Here is a 20,150-nt window from a genome sequence, read left to right as displayed (position 1 = left end):
TTACACCTTTTATCCTAGTCTAGGTATTTTAAAAACATGTTAGCCAATGTGTTTTAACTAATACATTCTAAAATTCTAGGGTTCACTGCCACTGGGTTTCATATTTTAAAATACAATTTGCTCTGTCTGCACTATAGTTTTTAAAAGTTTTACTTAAAATGTGTTAACGAACTGTTTTGTAAAATGCATCTTTCATCCTTGTCTAGACAACCTCCTGAAATAAGAGCTTGGTACTTGACTTCTAACAGAGAGTACTTGACTCCCTAACAGAATTCTAATGCGGAATTCACTATTGTAATCTCTCCTCTGCAGGGTGGGAAAAAATCAATGATTTAAAAAAAAAAAAAAAAAAATCTGATTTTTTTTAAATTTAAGTTGGATTTTTTTGATAGGTTTTTTCTTCGAAAAGCATTTTATCTAAAGATAGATACATTATAGCTCAAAGATATCTCATCATGGAATAGGGATTATAAATTCTAATTCTATAGTATGAGACAATATATTCATGTAATGTTTAAGAAAATTTTTCTAAATGAGTTCCAATAGTTCATGGATTAGGGACCCAATCTTATGGGGTTCCACAGGCTTCTGTATAGATTAATTTAGGTTAATCTTTGTATCTACCCAATGGGACTCTGCTCAGTCTAGAAGATACCATCAGAGATGCTCAGTTTTGCAGTCCTCAAACTGTGGATTTGTGTCTACAGACATGCTTGTTAACAGCACAAATGTTTTAAATAAATAAATAATAACAGAGAAATAACAGACCTCAACTCTATTGTCCCGCTGCAAATTTGTGTACACAGAGTCAATCCCTTACCTTTCTCTAAAAGAACAAAGTTTCAAAAAGTTCAATGAATTAGAAGATTGTTGGGGGCGGAATAGATCTGGACAAGGAGAAGAAGTCTGGAGATAAATGTGAGAAGCGAGGGACATATGCTTGTTTTGTTAAAATATTATATGTTTGCGGTTGAAGAAAAAAATCCAGAATACTTAATGTTGTTGTTTTAGTTAAATAAAACCATTTAAATGTCTGTCTGTTGATGTTCTCCTCCTAATACAGCATGGCAAGAAAATCCTCCAAATACTAATGATTAACCTGTTGAATTGGAGATAGTTCACCTCCCAATGACTTCATAAATATATGCTTCAATTACCTTTGATAAATGAAATAACCAAACATTCATTCATTTTCTGATATAGCTGTAAAACTAATCTGAAAAGTTTTCAAAATAAATCACTGTTTAAAAATGTATAGTGTGTACCTTTTAAAAATGAAACCTACATCTATCTCTGCGTTGTGAAGAATATGTATTAAGGTTATAACAACCAACAAGAATGCACTTTTATGTAGAAAACCATGATTAAATCGAGTCTTCCTGACTAGTGATTTAAATCAATTTAATTTAAATCAAATCCACCCTGCTCCTCTGTGTTGCAGCTGTCTCAATCTCCTGGAGATGAAAATATATTTTCATTACTTTGCTTGTATTCTCTTTATTAATTATATCCATATTCTCTGGTGCATGAATCTTTTTGGTGGCAGCCTAATCTTACTTGTGTAGCAAGAGAATGGCTCTGTTCTCACTTCATTGTATTTTGTGGTGGAAATCTCTGCCACAAGGAACAAATCATAGTGCTGCTCGTTCCTAATATAAACTGGAGTAAGATTGTCGTTCTCTTTTAATAGATTTTTCCCATTACTTTTTTTGGCCTGTACTATACCTGTATATGTAAATATAAATACTGGAAAACACTGATGTAGAAAAGTGAAATAACTTTGAATATTTTGTTATGGTTAAAGGGATGTTGTCAGGTGAAAAATCATACTTAACAAAATCTGACCAGTTATACATAACCCATTATACTAAAATTTGAAATAATTTTCTAGTTTTATTCCTCACAATTAATAGTGTTCATTTACTTCTTTCATTATTGTACTTTCTTTGTGGACCATAAAAATAGACATCCAGTTCACTTTTTGGCCCTCAAGCATTCTCATAATGTTGCAAAGTTTGGGTTGCAAACATAGTAGGGAAATGCTTAAATCCAAACAAAATAGTATTTTTATTGGATTTAAAAACAAATAAACCACAGATGTTACTGAACTTATGTTTTTGGTCTAACTTGACCTGAAAATATCTCTTAAAGAATATTAAGTGTACTTTCAATCAGATCTGGTCAATGAAAGATTATGAAATATTCTCTGATTTTCCCACTTAACTATTGTGTGCTTGAGTTGATAGAATTTACTTCTACGTAAATAAGTATAAACTATATTACACCTCTATCCCGATATAACGCTGTCCTCGGGAGCCAAAAAATCTTACCGTGTTCTAGGTGAAACCGCGTTATATCGAACTTGCTTTGATCTGCTGGAGTGCGCAGCCCCGCCCCCCCCCCTCAAGCACTGCTTTACTGCATTATATCCGAATTCGTGTTATATCAGGTCGCATTATATCGGGGTAGAGGTGTAATATTTTATTCTGCAATCACATATTTGGAAGATTAACTCTTTTATATGTAACTGTTGAATATGAGCATTCACAGTGTTGCATGTAACATACTAATGCAATTTTCAACCTTTTTTTCTTTTCATATAGCACCATTGAACCTCTGTATTTCACCTATGGAATCTTATTTGCCTGTGGTTGTTCATTTGCATACCAGCCATCCTTGGTCATTCTGGGGCACTATTTCAAGAAGCGCCTTGGACTAGTGAATGGCATCGTCACTGCCGGCAGCAGCTTGTTCACTGTGTCACTGCCTTTCCTTTTAAGAGTGTTGATTGATTCAGTTGGCCTGTACAACACTTTAAGGGTCCTGTGCATCCTTATGTTTGTTCTTTTCCTGGCTGGCTTCACTTACAAACCCCTCATTTCCAGTGCAAGTGACAAAGAGGGTGGAAAGAAGGGCATGTTGAGATTTCCTCCTGCAAAGAAGATTTTCAGTTTCTCCATTTTCAAGGTTACGGGTTATCGAATCTGGGCTTTTGGAATCCCTGCTGCACTTTTTGGATACTTTGTGCCTTATGTTCACTTGGTAAGTGCACATCTTTTACTATGTTTAGTTTATTTAAAAAATCTATTCCCTTTATATTCTGAAAATCACTGGTATTAGGAATATCTAACACCAAAGTTGTACTGTGGAGGATCACGTGGCTTGTGTTCTAATGTTGTCTGCAATTAGGAGACATTCTAGCTGTCAATCTTTACACTCTCTTAGTCTGGAGCCAGTTTAATTTTTAGTTCCTTATTTTCTCCCCTGAGGTTGTATAGAGGGGGAAAAGGAAAAGTATTTTAACTGCACAAGAAAGCCTCTGAGTAGTATTCTGTTTCACTTCAAATGAATTTTGTACTATTGACTGAACAAAATTGTTTAGTTTTTTTTAAGGCCCTGAACAGTAAACTTTGCCAATTACACTGTATATTTATGTATCATTTGAGTGAGGATAGTGACTGGATGTTGCATATTAGAGTTCAGAGCAGTACTGAGAATATACTTTAGAATATACAAATATTATGCTTTGGATTTATTGGATACTTTAATAAAAAACACTCCTGCAGATAACAAAATAGGGAGATTTTGATCATGAATGTAATGAAAGAATTAAAATATATTGCTGAAAAAAGTTGATTTCTAGTCCATGCTTAATTTCCCATTTTGATTGATATGTCAGCAGTATTATTAACTAGAGCTTTGCTAAAAATTTGCACTGCCAGTACATCAATTTTTTAATAATTATTTGCTAGTTTTGTTAGAAGTAAAATATTTGGGCTATATCTTGCCTTTCCCTTTGAAATTTCGTAATAATAAATATGAAAAAGGAAATTCCAAATTTCGTATAACTACAGTAATAACATTCCCATTCCCATTTTCATGGGTTTATAACTGCCAGGGTTAGTGCTCCATTAGGATAGTTCCTATCTCTACAATAACTAATAGAACCTGGAGCTATGGTGCCATAGAAGTTGTCCGTCATCTACATCTTGTGCATGTACTTCAGTTACTTTGTCTCTACAGCAAAAAAAATTACTGCTCCTTCACCTTCTTCTCCGCCTACAAAGTTCTTACTCTAATGATATTTGGTGCAACTTGGAGGCACCTTATATGAACTTCATCCAACTGGCCAAGCATCACATTTCTTAGTGAGTTATTTTTGAGCAGTGTCCTAACTGGGGCTGTCGAGCCTGAAGTGATGGACTTGCAAAGCAAAGGACTTAGGCCTGCTCTACACTTAAAAAAAAAAAAATTAGATTCACCTAGCTGCCATGCTCAGGGCTGCGAAAAAATTCTAACCCCCTAGTGCAGACATGGGTAGGTTGATGAAATAGTGGGTAGGTCGATGAAATTTCTGTTGACATAGCTACCACCTCTCAGAGAGATGGATTAACTACACTTTGTAAGAACCCTTCCATCGATGTCGGAAGCATATGCATTACAGCGGCATAGGTTCAGTGCCGTAGGTATGCCACTGTAGCATCTGTAGTGTAGGCATATCTTTAAAAGAAATGAATCCGAAGGGATGAATTGATTACTCCATTCCACAGCCTCTTCAGCAAATTCACACTAAGAATGTTTGATAAAAGCAGCCACTACTAGGTTTGCCATCTATCATGGAAAAAATCAGGATTGCTTCAGTTTTCATTAATTTGTCTGACATAAGTAAGTAACTTGATGCAAAAAGAGTTTTATTTAAAATATGCCTATATACAACATAGTGGGTGACAAATTATGATGTCATGATGTTGTATCACTTTGTGGCAGTGAATGCATCAAATACATGAAATGGTTCTGCATGAAAAATGTCACTGCTGGTATTAAATTAATGTATTATAAGCAGGCAATTATTTGAATTTTTGATTGACCAAAAATTGTGACTTGTTTTTGGTTACTTCGTTATAATTGTATTATTAATGGTTTTACTGTGTGCCTATTTTTATGTAGACTGTATTTCTTCAAAATAGTGAGTAAATCCTTTTTTAAACAAATCCCATGTAGTGTAATTGCAGACTAGATACCACATCAGGCAGAAATAGTGAGGCACTGGACTTCTGTTCGCTTTGAGTTTTCCAGCTGCTCCAGTAAATGACAGAGCTCAAGAGGCAAGCAAAATAAATTAAAAAAAAATCTAATTTGATGCTTTCCTTGTATGTGTGAGGAACTAGCAATAACCAAATACATGAAAATTACTAAACACACCTTAAAACTTCTTCAGAATTCTGAAAGACAAAGTTAACATATCAGCCATCACTAAGGTAAATTGGGTTATACAAAATACAGGCAAAAATTATGACAATCCGTTAACTAGCCAAAAGTACTGCATAAGAGATTCTCAGCTCTATTAGGATGCTTGTAAATGGGTGTTGCTTGGGCCCAAGATTTGATTGAACCCACAAGTAGAGTTGGGGGGGAAAAGACACAGCTTACTGATTTAAAATAGCTTATTCTGTTTATTATGTGCTTTCATATATAGATGGTTGGCTTTTGCAGTATGGTCTCTTCTATATCATATAGGGGTAATTTATGGCTCAAACTGAGGGATAGGGATCCAGTATAAAAAAGCAACTTGTGATCTATGCTGCTTTTAATGGTATTATACTTTCTGTTGATGCCTTGGAAAGAGTTATGTAAAGGTAGGTATAAAATGTAAGATTTATAAAATGATCTTGAAATGGCAATATCAAGGGTTTCCTCCCATGTGATATCCTAAAACCCAATATTTGGATCTTTTGTACAAATATCTAGAAACATAACCTGCCTTAATTTAACATCTCAGTAATATTAAAATGCTATGAATTTCAATAGGTTTGGTCAATCTACCACATGTAGGGGGAAACTTCTCCATTTCTGAGGAATTTACACTATCAGAATAACTGACAAATGATCCAGAGAAAAAAACCCAAGCATTCTTTTAATAGAGTTTTCATAAAATCCTTAATTTGTTGTACTCTCTGCTTTGCCTGTAAACCTGCAAGGAAAATCAGTCCTAAACAGCATCCAACACTTGGAAACAATCGTTCCATTCCAGTGCAAAACAAATTCTTTCTTTTTTTACTTAACAGATTGTTACTGAAAGAAATGGGGAAGTCTTCTGCCTGTTTTACACTTTTCTCCTTTAAACATTTGGATTAAGGAATCAAAATTTTGGATGGAAATCTGTATCTTAAATTATTATTTATATTGTATTAGCACCCAGAGACTCCAATAGGGATCAAGACCCCATTTGTAGTAGGTGTTTTGCAAAGAGACAGTCCCATCCCTGTAGAATTTATAGTTTAAGGCAAGATGTGACAAGTGAATCACAAACAATGGGAGGCGAGGGGAAAGAGCAGTATAGTCTATATAACTGTGATTTATTACTGTATAGGTATTTTTATGGATCTTATCAATGTAATATCTGTTTACCTACATGCAAAATTTGATGGTTCTGAATTAAACACTTCAATTGATGATCACTAGCATTTCAGAAAACCTGGCATTCAAACACCATAGTAGATTAATCTCTGGTTCTAGTCATGTCAGAAGCAAAGAAAGTCAGGAGGAAGCAAGCCAGCAATAAATGCTAAATTTATGCTAAAATCTTAATGTTTTGTGAATAAGCAATGCTACATCCATTGTCAAAGCAGTGTAATACGTATGCTTTCAGGATCGGTAAACTTTTCTAAACCTTGGGCTTGGATCATTGATCAGAAAGCAGAGTGTTTTAATATGTACCTGAAAGAGTACCCATTTGTGAAAGATATATTTTATGATAATTATTTTACATATAAGCCTAAAGGACTCCTCCATTCCCAATAACTCTTTTGACCAAATCCAAATGTTGTAACATCATAAGATACACACGTGCAGTCTTTTGATCCCCCTGGAGTTAAATGGATGGTCAATTTATGAATATCTGTCTGTTTAAATAATCCCTAACAAACATGGATCAGTTTAAAATATGTGCTAGTAAGAATTATAGAAAAAATGATTTGCAGATTTATGTACTTGCCTGGGTTAGTGCTGTCACTTTCTGCAGAATACACCGCTACCTCAATATAACGCGACCTGATATAACACAAATTTGGATATAATGCGGTAAAGCAGCGCTCCGAGGGGGGCGGGACTGCGCACTCCGGTGGATCAAAGCAAGTTCAATATAACGCGGTTTCACCTATAACGCGGTAAGATTTTTTGGCTCCCGAGGACAACGTTATATCGCGGTAGAGGTGTTTAAGGTTTTGTTTAAAAAAAAAAAATGTTTCTAGCTCATCTGGTTAAGAAAATAACTGCAGCAGAATGAAAACTGACTACAGTTTTGTGAGTTTACAGCTGTCATTCAAATCCTTCTGGCCAGCAATGAAACTAAGAATGAGGTCAATTTCATTTTGCTGTATTGTTGGAGATCGAGACACAAACAGTGGATAAGACACAGGAATTATTACTAAGGCTACATTTTAGTCATGGGTATTTTTAGTAGAAGTCCTGGACAGGTCACAAGCAGTAAACAAAAATTCACAGCCTATGACCTGTCCAGGACTTCTACTATATACCCCTGACTAAATCTTGGGGGGGGGGAGGGGCAGCTATGGGGTGCGCTGCAGATGCTGGGGGGAGGGAAGGGAGTGCAGCCTGGCACCTCTGCTGGTGCTGGGGGTGGGGTAGCGGGGTTGGCAGGCAGGGCTGTTCTTACCCATACGCAAAGTACGCAGCTGCATGGGGTACCGGAAAATGTGGGGCATCAAATTTCCTGGTGCCCTGCGCAGCTGTGTGCTGCTCCAGCCCCTGCTCTGGCTCTTCCCCAGGCCCCCCGCCCTGCTCCACCCCGCTACGCCCCAGCCCCACCCCCACTCCACTGAGCTCTGCAGCAGGGCTGGGCCTGCACTCACCAGTGGCGGGGAAATGCAGTGACCCAGACCCAGCAGCGCTGCCGGTGAGTGCTGGGGGGTAGTTCCCCCGCTGCCCCCCAAGCAAGCCCGACCCCTCCCAAGGAGGCCTGGGGCCAGCCCCCCTGCAGAGGCCTCCCCCCCTCAGTGGGAGGGGGGAAGGCTGTGTAAGGCCCCAGAATTGCCAGGAAAGGCCCTGCTGCGAGGCTCCCTACCCGGCTCTGTGCCTCCCTGGAATTGGTGACATCCCCCTCCCTCAGATGCTAGGCAGAGGTGTGGCCAGGCAGCTCTGCGTGCTGCCTCCACCCCAAGAAACGCAGCCAATAGGAGCTGGGGGGTGGCCCCTGCAGGCGGGGGAATCGTGCAGAGACCCCTGGCCGTGCCTCCACCTAGGAGCAGGGGGAGGGGATGTCACCGTTTCAAGGGAGGCCCCCCCCCCCCAAACTCCTGCTGGGGCAACGGGGGCACAGTGGTCCGAGACTGCCCCAGCAACAGCTGGTGCGGCTGGTGCAGGGACTGCCTGAGCTGTTCAGGCGGCCCCCAGGCCAGGCTCATCAGCTGCTGCAGAAGTCATGGAGGGCACAGAAAATCTGTGATTTCCATGACTTCCATGACAAACTTGCAGCCTGAATTATTATTAGGGATAGGAACTTAAAAATGCGTTGGGGAATGGTTATAGTAACAGAACCCCCTCCCCCCCTTGCAGGAGCAAATTGAGAGGCATAGAGCACTGTGGATAACCCACACACTCAACAGCCTAGGGGGGAGTGGAGGGGAAGAGCAGTTAAGCAGCAGCAAATCCCACACACTCTGGCAGCCAAGAGATGCTAGTAGGAAATTGAAGAAATGCTCCTTCTCTCTTCCAGCGGCCAGAGAGAGGTGGGGAGAGTGGCTTCAAATTATCTGACGACTTCTAACCTGAGGCTAATACAAAAAATGGGGAGTTCACAAGCAGAGTGTAAGACTAACACCCTGAAACAAATCTCAGCATCTTCCCTTTTCCCAACAGTTGGAGGGATATGGAGGCTGGCTTCTTACCTTGATGTTGCCCCTTGAAAGGGTCTCCATCCCAGCTTCACCCCATGTTTTGTATCAATCTGTGGCTAGTAGGGTTAGTCCTTTGGTTATTGGGTATCAGTAAAATTTCCTAGCCCTTTGTTTTGATTTGTTTGGATTTGCATGGATTGTCATGTTGGTAGTTGGGCAAGAGAGAGAGAGATGATGGGATAAATTAGAAATGAGAAGTATGTTACTGAGATAAGTGTTGGGGGAGAAATGGAAAAAGGAGAGGGAAATCTATGTCAGGAGGTAGAGAATGCAATGTAGGGAAAAGGAAAGAGGAGTAGTAGAGAAAATTGCAGAAAAATCTGTGTTGCTGTCTAATACAGGATGAAAGAAGTGAAGTAAAGACAGGCAAAGCAGTTTTAACAAAGGGAAGGGATGGATTAAGTAGGGCTGGTCAAACAGTACTGCATAATTATCTGATGAAACTCACTGGTATTTTTCAGATAGTTTATTTGATAATTTGTTGTGGTATCCAAAATTATATTCAGCAAATGCATCACATTAATGCTAGTAGAATTTGTCAAATACATTTAATTAATAGTTTACAAGCCCTTATATTTAAACTCTTATACTGTCAAACAATTTACTATTTAAAGTTACAATTAATTACAGTGCATAGCTGTTTTATGTCTTTAAATTAAATGGGACATGGCTTTGGGATGAGGTGTGGTGACAAAAGTCCAACTGTAAGTATAAAAGAGTGACTTTGACAGAGGGGTGGAAGGTGAGGTGGAGAGGAATGATAAATTCTAATAGGATCATAGAAGAAACAAGAGGGAGAACAGTGGAGAATCTGCTCAAGATCTTAGCTGTCTATTCACAAATGCAAAGAGTATGGGGAATAAACAGGAATAACTGGAATTCTTAGTACACAAGCAAAATTATTACTTAATTGGCACCACAGAGGTTTGGTGGGATAAATATTATGGCTGGAATATTGCTATAGAGGAGTATAGCTTAATCAGGAAGGACAGACAGAGGAAAAGGGAGAAAGTGTTGCGTTGTACTAGAATGTATGAACTTGTTCCGAGGTCCAGAAGGAGCTCTGAGGAAGGCCAGTTGCATGTGTCTGAATGAAGATAAAAGGGGGAAAAATCGGGGGCAACATCATGTTAGATGTCTAGTAGAAATAACCAAAACAGGAGGATGAAGGTGGATGAAGCATTTCTAGGAAACATAACACATTCAAAACACAAGACCTAGAAGACTTTAACTACCAAAATATCTGTTGGAAAAATAATACAGCAAATCACAGAAAGTCCAGTACGTTCATGAAAAGTGTTGCGGGGGAGGGAGAAGAGACAACTTCTTGTTTCAGAAGGTGAAAGAGGAAACCAGGAGGGCAGCCATTTTAGACTTGATTCTGACTAACAGAGAGAAATTGGTAGCGAACTGAATGAGGAAGGCAACTTGGGTGAAAGTGATCCTAAAATCTTCAAGCTTCATGAGTCTAAGGCCCGGTCTACACTGTAGGGGAGGGGGGAGAATCGATCTAAGTTACGCAACTTCAGCTACGTGAATAACGTAGCTGAAATCAACGTACTCAGACCTACTCACCATGGTGTTTTCACTGCGGTGAGTTGACTGCTGCCGCTCCCCCGTCGACTCTGCCTGCGCCTCTCCCGGTGGTGGAGTACAGGAGTTGATGGGAGAGCGTTCGGGGGTCGATTTATTGCGTCTAGACTAGATGTGATAAATTGACCCCTGCTGAATCGATCACTGCCTGCCAATCCGGCGGGTAGTGTAGATATACCCTAAGGAAAGGAAGGAATGAGAACAGTAGAATGAGGACAGTGAACTTCAAAAAAGCCTCAACAAACTTAGATAACTAGTAGGTAAGGTTACATGGGAAGAAAATCTAAGGGATAAAGGAGTTCAGGAGAGTTGTCAGTCTCAAGATGTTTCCTGAATAATTAATGATGTTCTTGCTAGACCTAATAGGAAGACAGCATCATTTCAAATAGCTGCATTTATTTATTTGTATTACCACAATGCCTAGGAGCCCTAATTATGGACCAGGACCCCATTTGCTAGGCGCTGAGCGAACAAACAGAACAAAAAGTTGATCTCTCCCTCCCCAAAGAGCTTATAATCCAACTATAAGACAAGAGACAGCAGATGGATTCAGATAGACAGATGGGAGAGTACAAGGAACTAATGAGACGATCAGCATGATTACTGATGCACTGATACCATAGCATTGTATGCATTGTTTAGTCTGTTGTCTTCTGGAAGATACTGGAATCATACCTCATTGCATGGGCTATTTAATTAATTACTTTCCTGTTCTGCTCAAGCATATTCAACAACAACAATTGGATCCTATGTCAGAGACCTAGTTTAATTTCTTCTTTGAGTGATTGCTCATGTCCATTCGACCGTAGGTGTGTGTGCTCGCCCCGTGCACCGGTACCGGACGTTTTTCCCTTAGCAGTACCCGTAGGGGAGCGCCCCTAGCAACTCCCGGAGTAGCGCCACCATGGCGCAGTATAAGGGACGCTGCACACTTCCCAACCCCCAGTTCCTTTTTGCCGCCAGTGACGGTGCTTTGGAACTGCTGTGCTCCAGCTCTTCTCTGTAGCCTTCCCTGTTTGGACTGTTGTTTAGTTCTGTGGATAGTTAGTACCTGTAGTTTTAAAAGTATATGTGTGTGTGTGTGTGTGTATATGTATATATATAGAAGAGCCTGTAATAACTGCGCCTGGGTCAGGGCATGCCCCGGGCTTTAAGTCGTGCGGCACTTGTAAACGGCCTATGCCCCCCCGCACACTAGTTGCTTACGCTGTCTTGGAGAAACCCACGTCAGCGACCGCTGCAAAATTTGCAGATTGTTTAAGCCCTGGACTAAGAAGGAGCGAGATATACAGCTCTGAGCCATATTGATGAAGTTGGCCCTGACCCCGACACCGCTGCACCGCTCCGAGTCGGCACCGAGCACTGTAGCATCGGTGTGCGGCGACCCAGTGGTGCCTTCCACCAGCCGGCACCGCTCCCCATCCACAGGATGCTCTAAGAAGACGAAGAAGCGATCTTCTCCGTCAAGACACCGGAACAACGCTGGGGGCAAGCTTAGACCTGCACTGGGCAGCTCTCGATCCCCCTTGCCCTTGCGGCCTCTGACTTGGGTAGAGCAGAGTAGCCCAGCCCACTCTGAGCTGACCTCCTCGGATGCCAGTGGCCACATACAGGTGCCCTCCATGCCGGAGGCCCTACAGGCGGCTCGAGACATAATGTCTCTTCCGATACCAACTGCATCGACCCCAGCAGCTCCCCGGTCCAGAGGCAAACCAGCGCTCGGACCACCGCAGTCGCCACCCGGGCGGTACCGCTTACAGTCACGGGAAGGATCCCCACGCCACTCTTCACTGAATGACCACCCCGCTCGCAGCTCGCACCAGTCTCTGCTGACCTCCACCCAATTGTCTGGCTGGGTGTCGAGCAACAGGGACTCGAGGCACCACTCCACATCTAGGGAGTGCAGGCCTCAAGGTCAGAGCATGCCCTGCCGGGACTAGGACTGACAGCACCGGAGGTTGCCAACTCTGAGAAGCCGCCATAGCCCCTTGTGGTACTGATGTCGACACTACTGGCGCTCTTCGTCCCCGTTGCGATCCCTGGCACGGCTCAGCTCCCGCAGCCCCAGGCGTAGATCGCCGGCAACCGGCCGCCACAGATCTGCCTGATGGAGCTGTTTGCGGAGCAGCCGCTACAGATGGTATTCCTGCTCCTGTATACCGGACTCACGGTCTCGGGCCCGGCACCGCTCACGGCACCACTACTCATCCCCATCCCTGGATAGCGGTCATTCGTGCACCAGCCCAGCCTCCCCTCAGAGCCGGCAGTGGACCAGATGAGTCTGGCGGGGCAGCCTGCTCCGACAGTGCTGCAGCAAATGCAATGGCACCAGGCTCCCTGGCCAGTGTCCTGGTACCAGTGGACCCCATGGGCCCCGATGCAGACCCCGCAGGTGGCTCGCTCGGTAGCCAGGGCGTCAGACAGACCATTAGCCTCCATCTCTTAACCCCCCAGGAGGGGGTCAGCGGAGCGCTTCTCCCTGGCCCCGCATTCAGAAGGGGACCAGGCGCTGGGGACTACACAGCTGTTTGTTGCCATTGCTGAACAAATGAAGGGTCTGCGATCTCTACTCAGTGGCTCTCCAGCTGGATCACTTCATGTATCCGTACTTGTTATGATCTGGTGGGAGTTTCCCCACCACCAATTGTAAGAGCACACTCAACAAGTGCGCAAGCCTTGTCAGCCACCTTTCTAGCTCACATCCCTATTCAGGACATTTGTAGAGCTGCAACATGGTCATCGGTGCACAGGTTCACCTCGCATTATACGATCGTCTCCCAGGCCAGGCGGACGCCGGGTTTGGCAGAGCAGTGCTCCGTCCCGAGTGTCTGTGAACTCCTAACCACCTCCAACAGGTATAGCTTGGGAATCATCTACTGTGGAATGCACATGAGCAATCACTCAAAGAAGAAAAGACAGTTACCTTTTCTATAACTGGTGTTCTTTGAGATGTGTTACTCATGTCCATTCCACATCCCACCCTCCTTCCCCACTGTCGGAGTTTTCCGGCAAGAAGGAACTGGGGATGGGGGGAGCGCGCAGCGCCCCTTATACCGTGCCATGGTGGCGCCACTCCAGGGGTCGCTAGGGGCGCTCCCCTACAGGTATTGCTAAGGGAAAAATTTACGGCACCGGTGCACATGGCGAACACGCACACCTATTGTGGAACAGACATGAGCAACACATCTCAAAGAACACCAGTTACGGAAAAGGTAACTGTCTTTTCTTAATTATCTTTAACCTCTGGCTCCAGAACTACGGGACAGGAAGGCACTTTGACAGATTGGATTGAGATTACATTTCCTGTAGATCAGGCCTTCAGTCTTCCACTTCATTTCCAGCAATGTTACCCTCAACATGATGCTGGTGCATTGGTTTAGTGCTGCTCTTCAGTACCACAGACCCCACACTATATCATGCACTCCTAAAGTGTAAACTGAAGGTGCCTATGCATAACTTGTTAGAGATGATGGGATCATAGAACAAGATGATATAGCTGGCTATAGCCTTTCTGATTGTTGCTATGTTGGCCAGACTGATCTTAAGAATCAGAGAAACCATTCTTACAGTTCTTTGTAACCCAGATTATCATGAAAGTATCTCCCAAACTTGTCCCAGAATTTACCTCCTCTTTTTTGAATTAGGCTTGCCTCCTCCTTCACATGTACTCTAAATTTCATCATCCTAAAGAAATCTTAAATTACATAAGACGAGACAGTGGTTTAATAACTGAACATTTGAAAACAGAATTAAGAGCCTTAAGACATCAATTGCTAAATGGGTAAAACTATATACCAAGGAAACTTACTTAAAATGTCAGTCTATGGAAATATATTTGAAAATACACTAGTAGATCAGTGTTGGAGAGCACCACATTAACAGTATAGGTTTTGCCCTCTATTACTAGACATAATGCAGATGCTTCCTTTGGTCAAAGAGGTCATTTAAGATTCAGATTTTTCTATTTTACTTTTCTCTACCCTTGAGCTCATACTGCTTGCTTATCCACATCCCTAAAATAATTGCTAAATAGGTTAAGGTACTGTACAAGCATACAAGAAAGAGTAGTATCTTGTTTGTATATCCACCAAACCAGAGGATACTGCCTTCTGTTTGTTATAGAATTGTTACTATTATTAATAATGTCAAATATTTTTTAAAATTATATACTTGGAAAATTCTACTGGAATACAGGCTTGAGACTTGGACAAATGACAGCTTGTAGTGGTGCCAAAACTCTTGAGTTTCTTCTGTTGTCACGGATGGCCAGCAATAACCCTAACGTAGCCTCCAGACTGCTAGTTGTACAAGCCCCAAGAAAACAAATCTACAGGTAAAATCACTTGCTTAGCAAAGTGAATTGCTGTATATCTTTTTTTTTTTTCTTCTACATTTTCTGATTTCTGTCAAAAAGGAGGATCCGGGGTGTGAAACTAGCAGTAAGAAACAAAAGAGAAGCTTATTGCAGTATAGTCAATAATAGACTTAGCCAAGTCTTTAAAAGTTTATCAGAAAGATTCTAGGTACAGTATTAAGTCTACTAGCCAAAGGCTGCTATGACCAGGTAAGGGAGCCTATCAGATGTCCATGGTAAGAAGTCCTAATCCCTACCCCAACTACTAAATTTAAATAAGTAAAAGGCAGATGATGTGCTAGCTAGCATTTCTACCAAAGTGCTGTCCATGCTCAGGAATTCATGTCTTATATCAGCCAGTGCTTGGGAGAGCTGGTGAATTTGAAACAGACACAGGTACCTGTTATTGAAAAAGAGATTTTTCTTTCTCCACCTCACTTCCTATCCAGATCAAATATACAAGTGGATTTTTCAAGCCCTAGATATGATTTTTACAGGGTTGGGGTACTAATATCAATTGTTTTTAAAAGTTATCATGCACTTTAACATTATTGCAAGCTATTTTACAGGGAATTGATAGTTCAAGGATTACTATTGGAATAAATAAACCTTTAATCCTCTAGGTTCCCATTTCAAAGGCAGCCTAAATCAGTAGTGACTGAAAGCAGTTTCTCATCTAATGATTGTTCAGAACCCAATGGGAAATTCATTTAGCTGTTCAATTTTCAGCAGCCAATTGTCCACATCAGAAAAGCCCTACTCTTAGCACTAATTGACTTTTCTTATTGGCAGTCTTTGCATAGACCAAGGACTGACTAAGCATGGAAACTGAACTACTCTTGCCTGTGGAAATAGTTCCTACTGATTAGGGACATTTATGGGGAGGTGTGTTTAATCCCTGTGACATTTCTTTGCGTTGTACTTCTTCTATTGATAAATAAATGACTTTGTTCTCCAAGTCTACCAGTCCATCACTAAAATTCTCATCTCTCTTCCTCCCCAAAAAGCAGGTAGGAGTAACTCCCCCACCCAGTGTCATCCTTGTTGTCTTTTTAAAAAAAATAATTTATCTTACTTTAGGTAAAATGTGAGGTAATAGCAGTGAAAGCAGATATGTAGCATTCTACATTGTCTATAAAATGCTGCTCTTAGTTTTTAGTCCTTGGTGTAGTCATGTGAATAGCATATTGCTTTGAATTGATGCTGCATGCTGCAGCTGCACTTTTTGAGGTATCACCAATATGAAGGCACTGTTAACTATTAAAGATAGTCCTGATAGACAGAGCTTCCCACTCGTATAGCATCTGTCTCTGTCCGGCTGTTTCAAAGAAATTTAGAGCTACTGAAGGTGCTGTTTAGAATTCTGCCAGGGAAACGTTTCTGACTTCAATTATAGTATTATTTGTGGTAGATGTTTCTGTGAAGGTGTATGGCTCATTATAGTAGCAACCACACCATAGTGTCAACATTTGTTCAGAGCAACTATCAGCCGATGCAGAGAGCATAGGGTAGATTCACAATAATTAAGTCTATGATTTAGTCATGGGTATTTTTAGTAAAAGTCATGGACAAGTCACAGGCAATAAACAAAAATTCATGGCCCGTGACCTGTCCCATGACTTATACTATAAATACCCCCTGACTAATTTTTGGGGGGCCACTGCTGCAGGGAGGAAAAGCCAGGAGGCCACTGCTGGGGGAGGACAGGGCCAGCTGCTGCTCTGGCCCCCTTGGGGATGGCTACTGTGTGTGTGTGGGTGCCAATGGCTGCTCCGGCCGCCCGGGATCACTGCTGGATGGGGGGAAAGAGAACGGGACAGGGGACGACACAGGTGCTTGGGCGGTCCCTGGAGCCAGCTACCTGGGGCCACCCGAGCAGCGGCTGGCTGCAGGAGCTGCTCCAGCAGCGGCCAGTGTGGCTGTCCCCAGGGCCACCTGAGTAGCTGGCCCCAGGGCCAGCTGCTTGGGTGGCCCTGGGGTCAGCCACACTGGCTGCTGCAGAAGTCACAGAGGTCATGGAAAGTCATGGAATCCATGACTTCTGCGACCTCTGTGACAGATACAGAGCCCTAATGATAATGCCATCTTTACACTGCTGTTAAAATACTTCATTGTCTATAGTGCTCTCACAGGTTCCAACTTTTCACTTAAAATATTGACATGTTGCTAGAAGCTTTTAGAGTACCTCTGTAGAATTAGCAGATCACTTGAAAATAATGGGTAAGTTGCAGGTTCAGTTTAACATCGGCTGTTAATAAATGCTTTTAGTTCCTAATGATTGTCTCTCCCTTCTAGTACAACAAAGTGTTTAAAACTTTTCAGTTCATGTCTTGAATGCAGGCTTGGTAATTTCTGAGAGAGTTCAACTGCAAATATTGCATACTTAAAATAATAATGCATAAAGCATTTTTCCAAATGCCATTATAAGGACATAAAAACATAAGAATGGCCGTACTGGGTCAGACCAAAGGTCCATCCAGCCCAGTATCCTGTCTACCGACAGTGGTCAATGCCAGGTGCCCCAGAGGGAATGAACCTAACAGGTAATGATCAAGTGATCTCTCTCCTGCCATCCATCACCACCCTCTGACAAACAGAGGCTAGGGACACTATTCCTTACCTATCCTGGCTAATAGCCATTAATGGACTTAACCTCCATTAATTTATCCAGTTCTCTTTTAAACCCTGTTATAGTCCTAGCCTTCACAACTTCCTCAGGCAAGGAGTTCCACAGGTTGACTGTGCACTGTGTGAAGAAGGAACTTCCTTTTATTTATTTTAAACCTGCTGCCCATTAATTTCATTTGGTGGCCAATAGTTCTTATATTATGGGAACAAGTAAATAACTTTTCCTTATTCAATAAATAACTTCTTTCCTTATATTAATAATTTCAAAAATATTTGTTTCCATTTTACAGAAGGTGAAACTGAAGTAGAATTCATGACTTATGTTGCACACTTTGTTTGTAAAAAATGTCTGGTAAATAGTGCCATTAAACTATATCTTGATATTATTTATCTTCCTAGTTCAGTTAACTTTGTTCCACAAGAGCTCAGAATTTTATTCTTTAAATTTATTTCAGAGAAAAGGTTACTCTTAAAAGATGCTTTCATTTCTGTTAGAAAAAGGCTTAGTGTTTTAAATGCAGCTGCAGAATTGCCTTACACAAATCAATCTTCTATACATTTTTCAGAAAATAGCTGGTGTCTGTCAAAAAGTTGTCTGAGACTCCACACCACTGCTATTCTTTACAGAAATGGAAAATTGTAAAATAACCCCACTAAGAACAACTTTCAGTATTCCTTTACTACTCAAATATTAATTCCACTGTGTAAGACTTTTTGTGAACCAACAATGTTACTGCACAAATGTACTTTAAAACAAGTCCAGAAGCTATATACATTTTTGTGTGAAACAGATATCCTTTATCTATTGATTCAGTGGCTTGTCTAGATTATTTCTGCCTTTTAAAAAAAAATTAATAAACCTGTAGTCTCTGTCATCCTGTTCATTCCCTTGACTCCTGTTCAAGGAGTTGTACATTTTTTAATTTTTTTTTTTTAGTTTTCCTGCATCATTCATTTTCTTGGTACCCATGACTTCTTTTCTTTGAGAGGCTCTACAACCAGCCTCTTTCCTAGAAAGTACAATATGAAGATACATTTCAAATGTTGTTCAGTACTCATAGGTGATTGTATGTTAAACAGCTATATCTTCATATTGTAGGTAATTTGAAAAAGTTAAAACCACTCAGATTTTTCCACAAGCATGGCTGTCAAATATAAGCGCTATTCTCTTTCTTTCTCATCTGCTTTATCTACCACATTTCAGTCCCACACAAAGTTCTGACAAGGGCTTTAGTGTTATACAGTTCCAGTATGGTTATATGGCTATTTCTAATGGACCAGCTCTTCAATGGCTCCTATGCTTTACTTGCTTTTCTAATCTTTGATTTATCTCCCTTCAGATTTCAACATCTGCTCCAATTTGATTGCCCAGGTTAGTGAAATTTACCCCCTTTGTCCAGTTCTGTAACTATCCTGCATACTTATTCCTGCCCCAGTATTCATCAGTGTTGACCTGGCAATGTTTGTTCTTGGTTAGTTTGGCTACTTTTCTTTTGAAAGTCACACATTCTCTGTATTTTATTAAGGCGAAGTAGAAAAACTTAAGGAAACAAAATTCAGTTCCTACAAAATATTTCCTCCATATTAGTAATTTTTATGAAAGTACAGTTAAACTATAGTCTCCGTACAAGCAACAGAAGAGAAGAAAAGTCACAAATGCAAAAAGTATAAAACTCCAAGGTAAATCCAATGATTGGATCCTACAAAAATGGAAGTAAACAAAAGTCAATTGAAAGAAGTAATCATTTATTTTAGGTTGTGGATGTACCCAGGTGTATAAAACAAGCAGATGTCTAAGGATAAGAGTAAATTCATCTCATCAGGCATGCAGGATCAACAAATCAGAACGTGTCAGTTCTGTTAATTATCAACTATTTCACTGCTGTGGAACTAGACATACTGAAGTTAATGTATTGTGATTTCATTTATTAAGGTTTCTCTGACCACATACTTTTAAAAAATGTTTTGAAAATATAAGCCACTGATAGAAGATTGATTAGCAAGCGGTGTATACAATTTCAAGACCTGGAACTAAAGTGTAAAAGTGTACGCTCTTATTTTTCACAAAATACTATACAAAAGGTGTTAGCTCTAACCTAGGTTTTTGGGTGCTTAATCTAAACAATTTTCCCATATTCTTTAAAAAAAAAAAAAAAAAAGAGAGAGAGAGAAATAGCCCATGAGGAAGTTTCCAAAATACATTTTTATGAAAAAGCTGATATTTGCATTTCCTTATGCTTGTTTTGGTCTTATGATGTGTGAATGCAAAGTATTACATTTTAAAAAAAGTATTTCCTTCCCTTTTTATTTCCTCCCCATGAGTCTTTGAAAACTGGAAAGCACAGCTGACTTGTCTTCATTTATCTTCATACTTAATTAGATTATTGTCATTGCCAAAATTGAGCTTAGATCATTATTGACTTCAGGCTTGTTTCTGGTGCTTATCAAGGATCTTTGGCTACAGCCTTTTACAGGAATTAGGAACAAAAATGATACTATTGTGGTGGACATTTGTGCTGATTTCAGTTGTGTGAGATAATTCATGTGGAAAACAAATCCTAAGTAGTAGCATATTAAGTAATGATGGAGAAATTTCAAAAGGTTCAGAGATTTGATTTGGTTCTGAAAAGCGTACAATTTGCTTCTCCAAACAATATAAA

At 40.8% G+C, this 20,150-nt stretch overlaps 1 protein-coding gene across 1 annotated transcript in view; it reads left to right on the top strand.

Moving 5' to 3' along the window:
• The window catches only part of SLC16A10 (solute carrier family 16 member 10), a 143,756-nt gene that overhangs the window by 88,856 nt on the left and 34,750 nt on the right, over positions 1 to 20,150 (top strand). Inside the window, exon 3 of the mRNA XM_054023135.1 lies at positions 2,604 to 3,042. Within this exon, the coding sequence (XP_053879110.1) occupies positions 2,604 to 3,042 (439 nt within the window). The remainder of the gene's footprint in view (positions 1 to 2,603; positions 3,043 to 20,150) is intronic.

The sequence above is a fragment of the Malaclemys terrapin genome, chromosome 3, assembly GCF_027887155.1.
Source record: "Malaclemys terrapin pileata isolate rMalTer1 chromosome 3, rMalTer1.hap1, whole genome shotgun sequence".
NCBI classification, from domain to species: domain Eukaryota; kingdom Metazoa; phylum Chordata; order Testudines; family Emydidae; genus Malaclemys; species Malaclemys terrapin.
The sequence above is the reverse complement of the archived record's forward strand: the minus strand, read 5'-3'. Positions and strand labels throughout refer to the sequence as shown.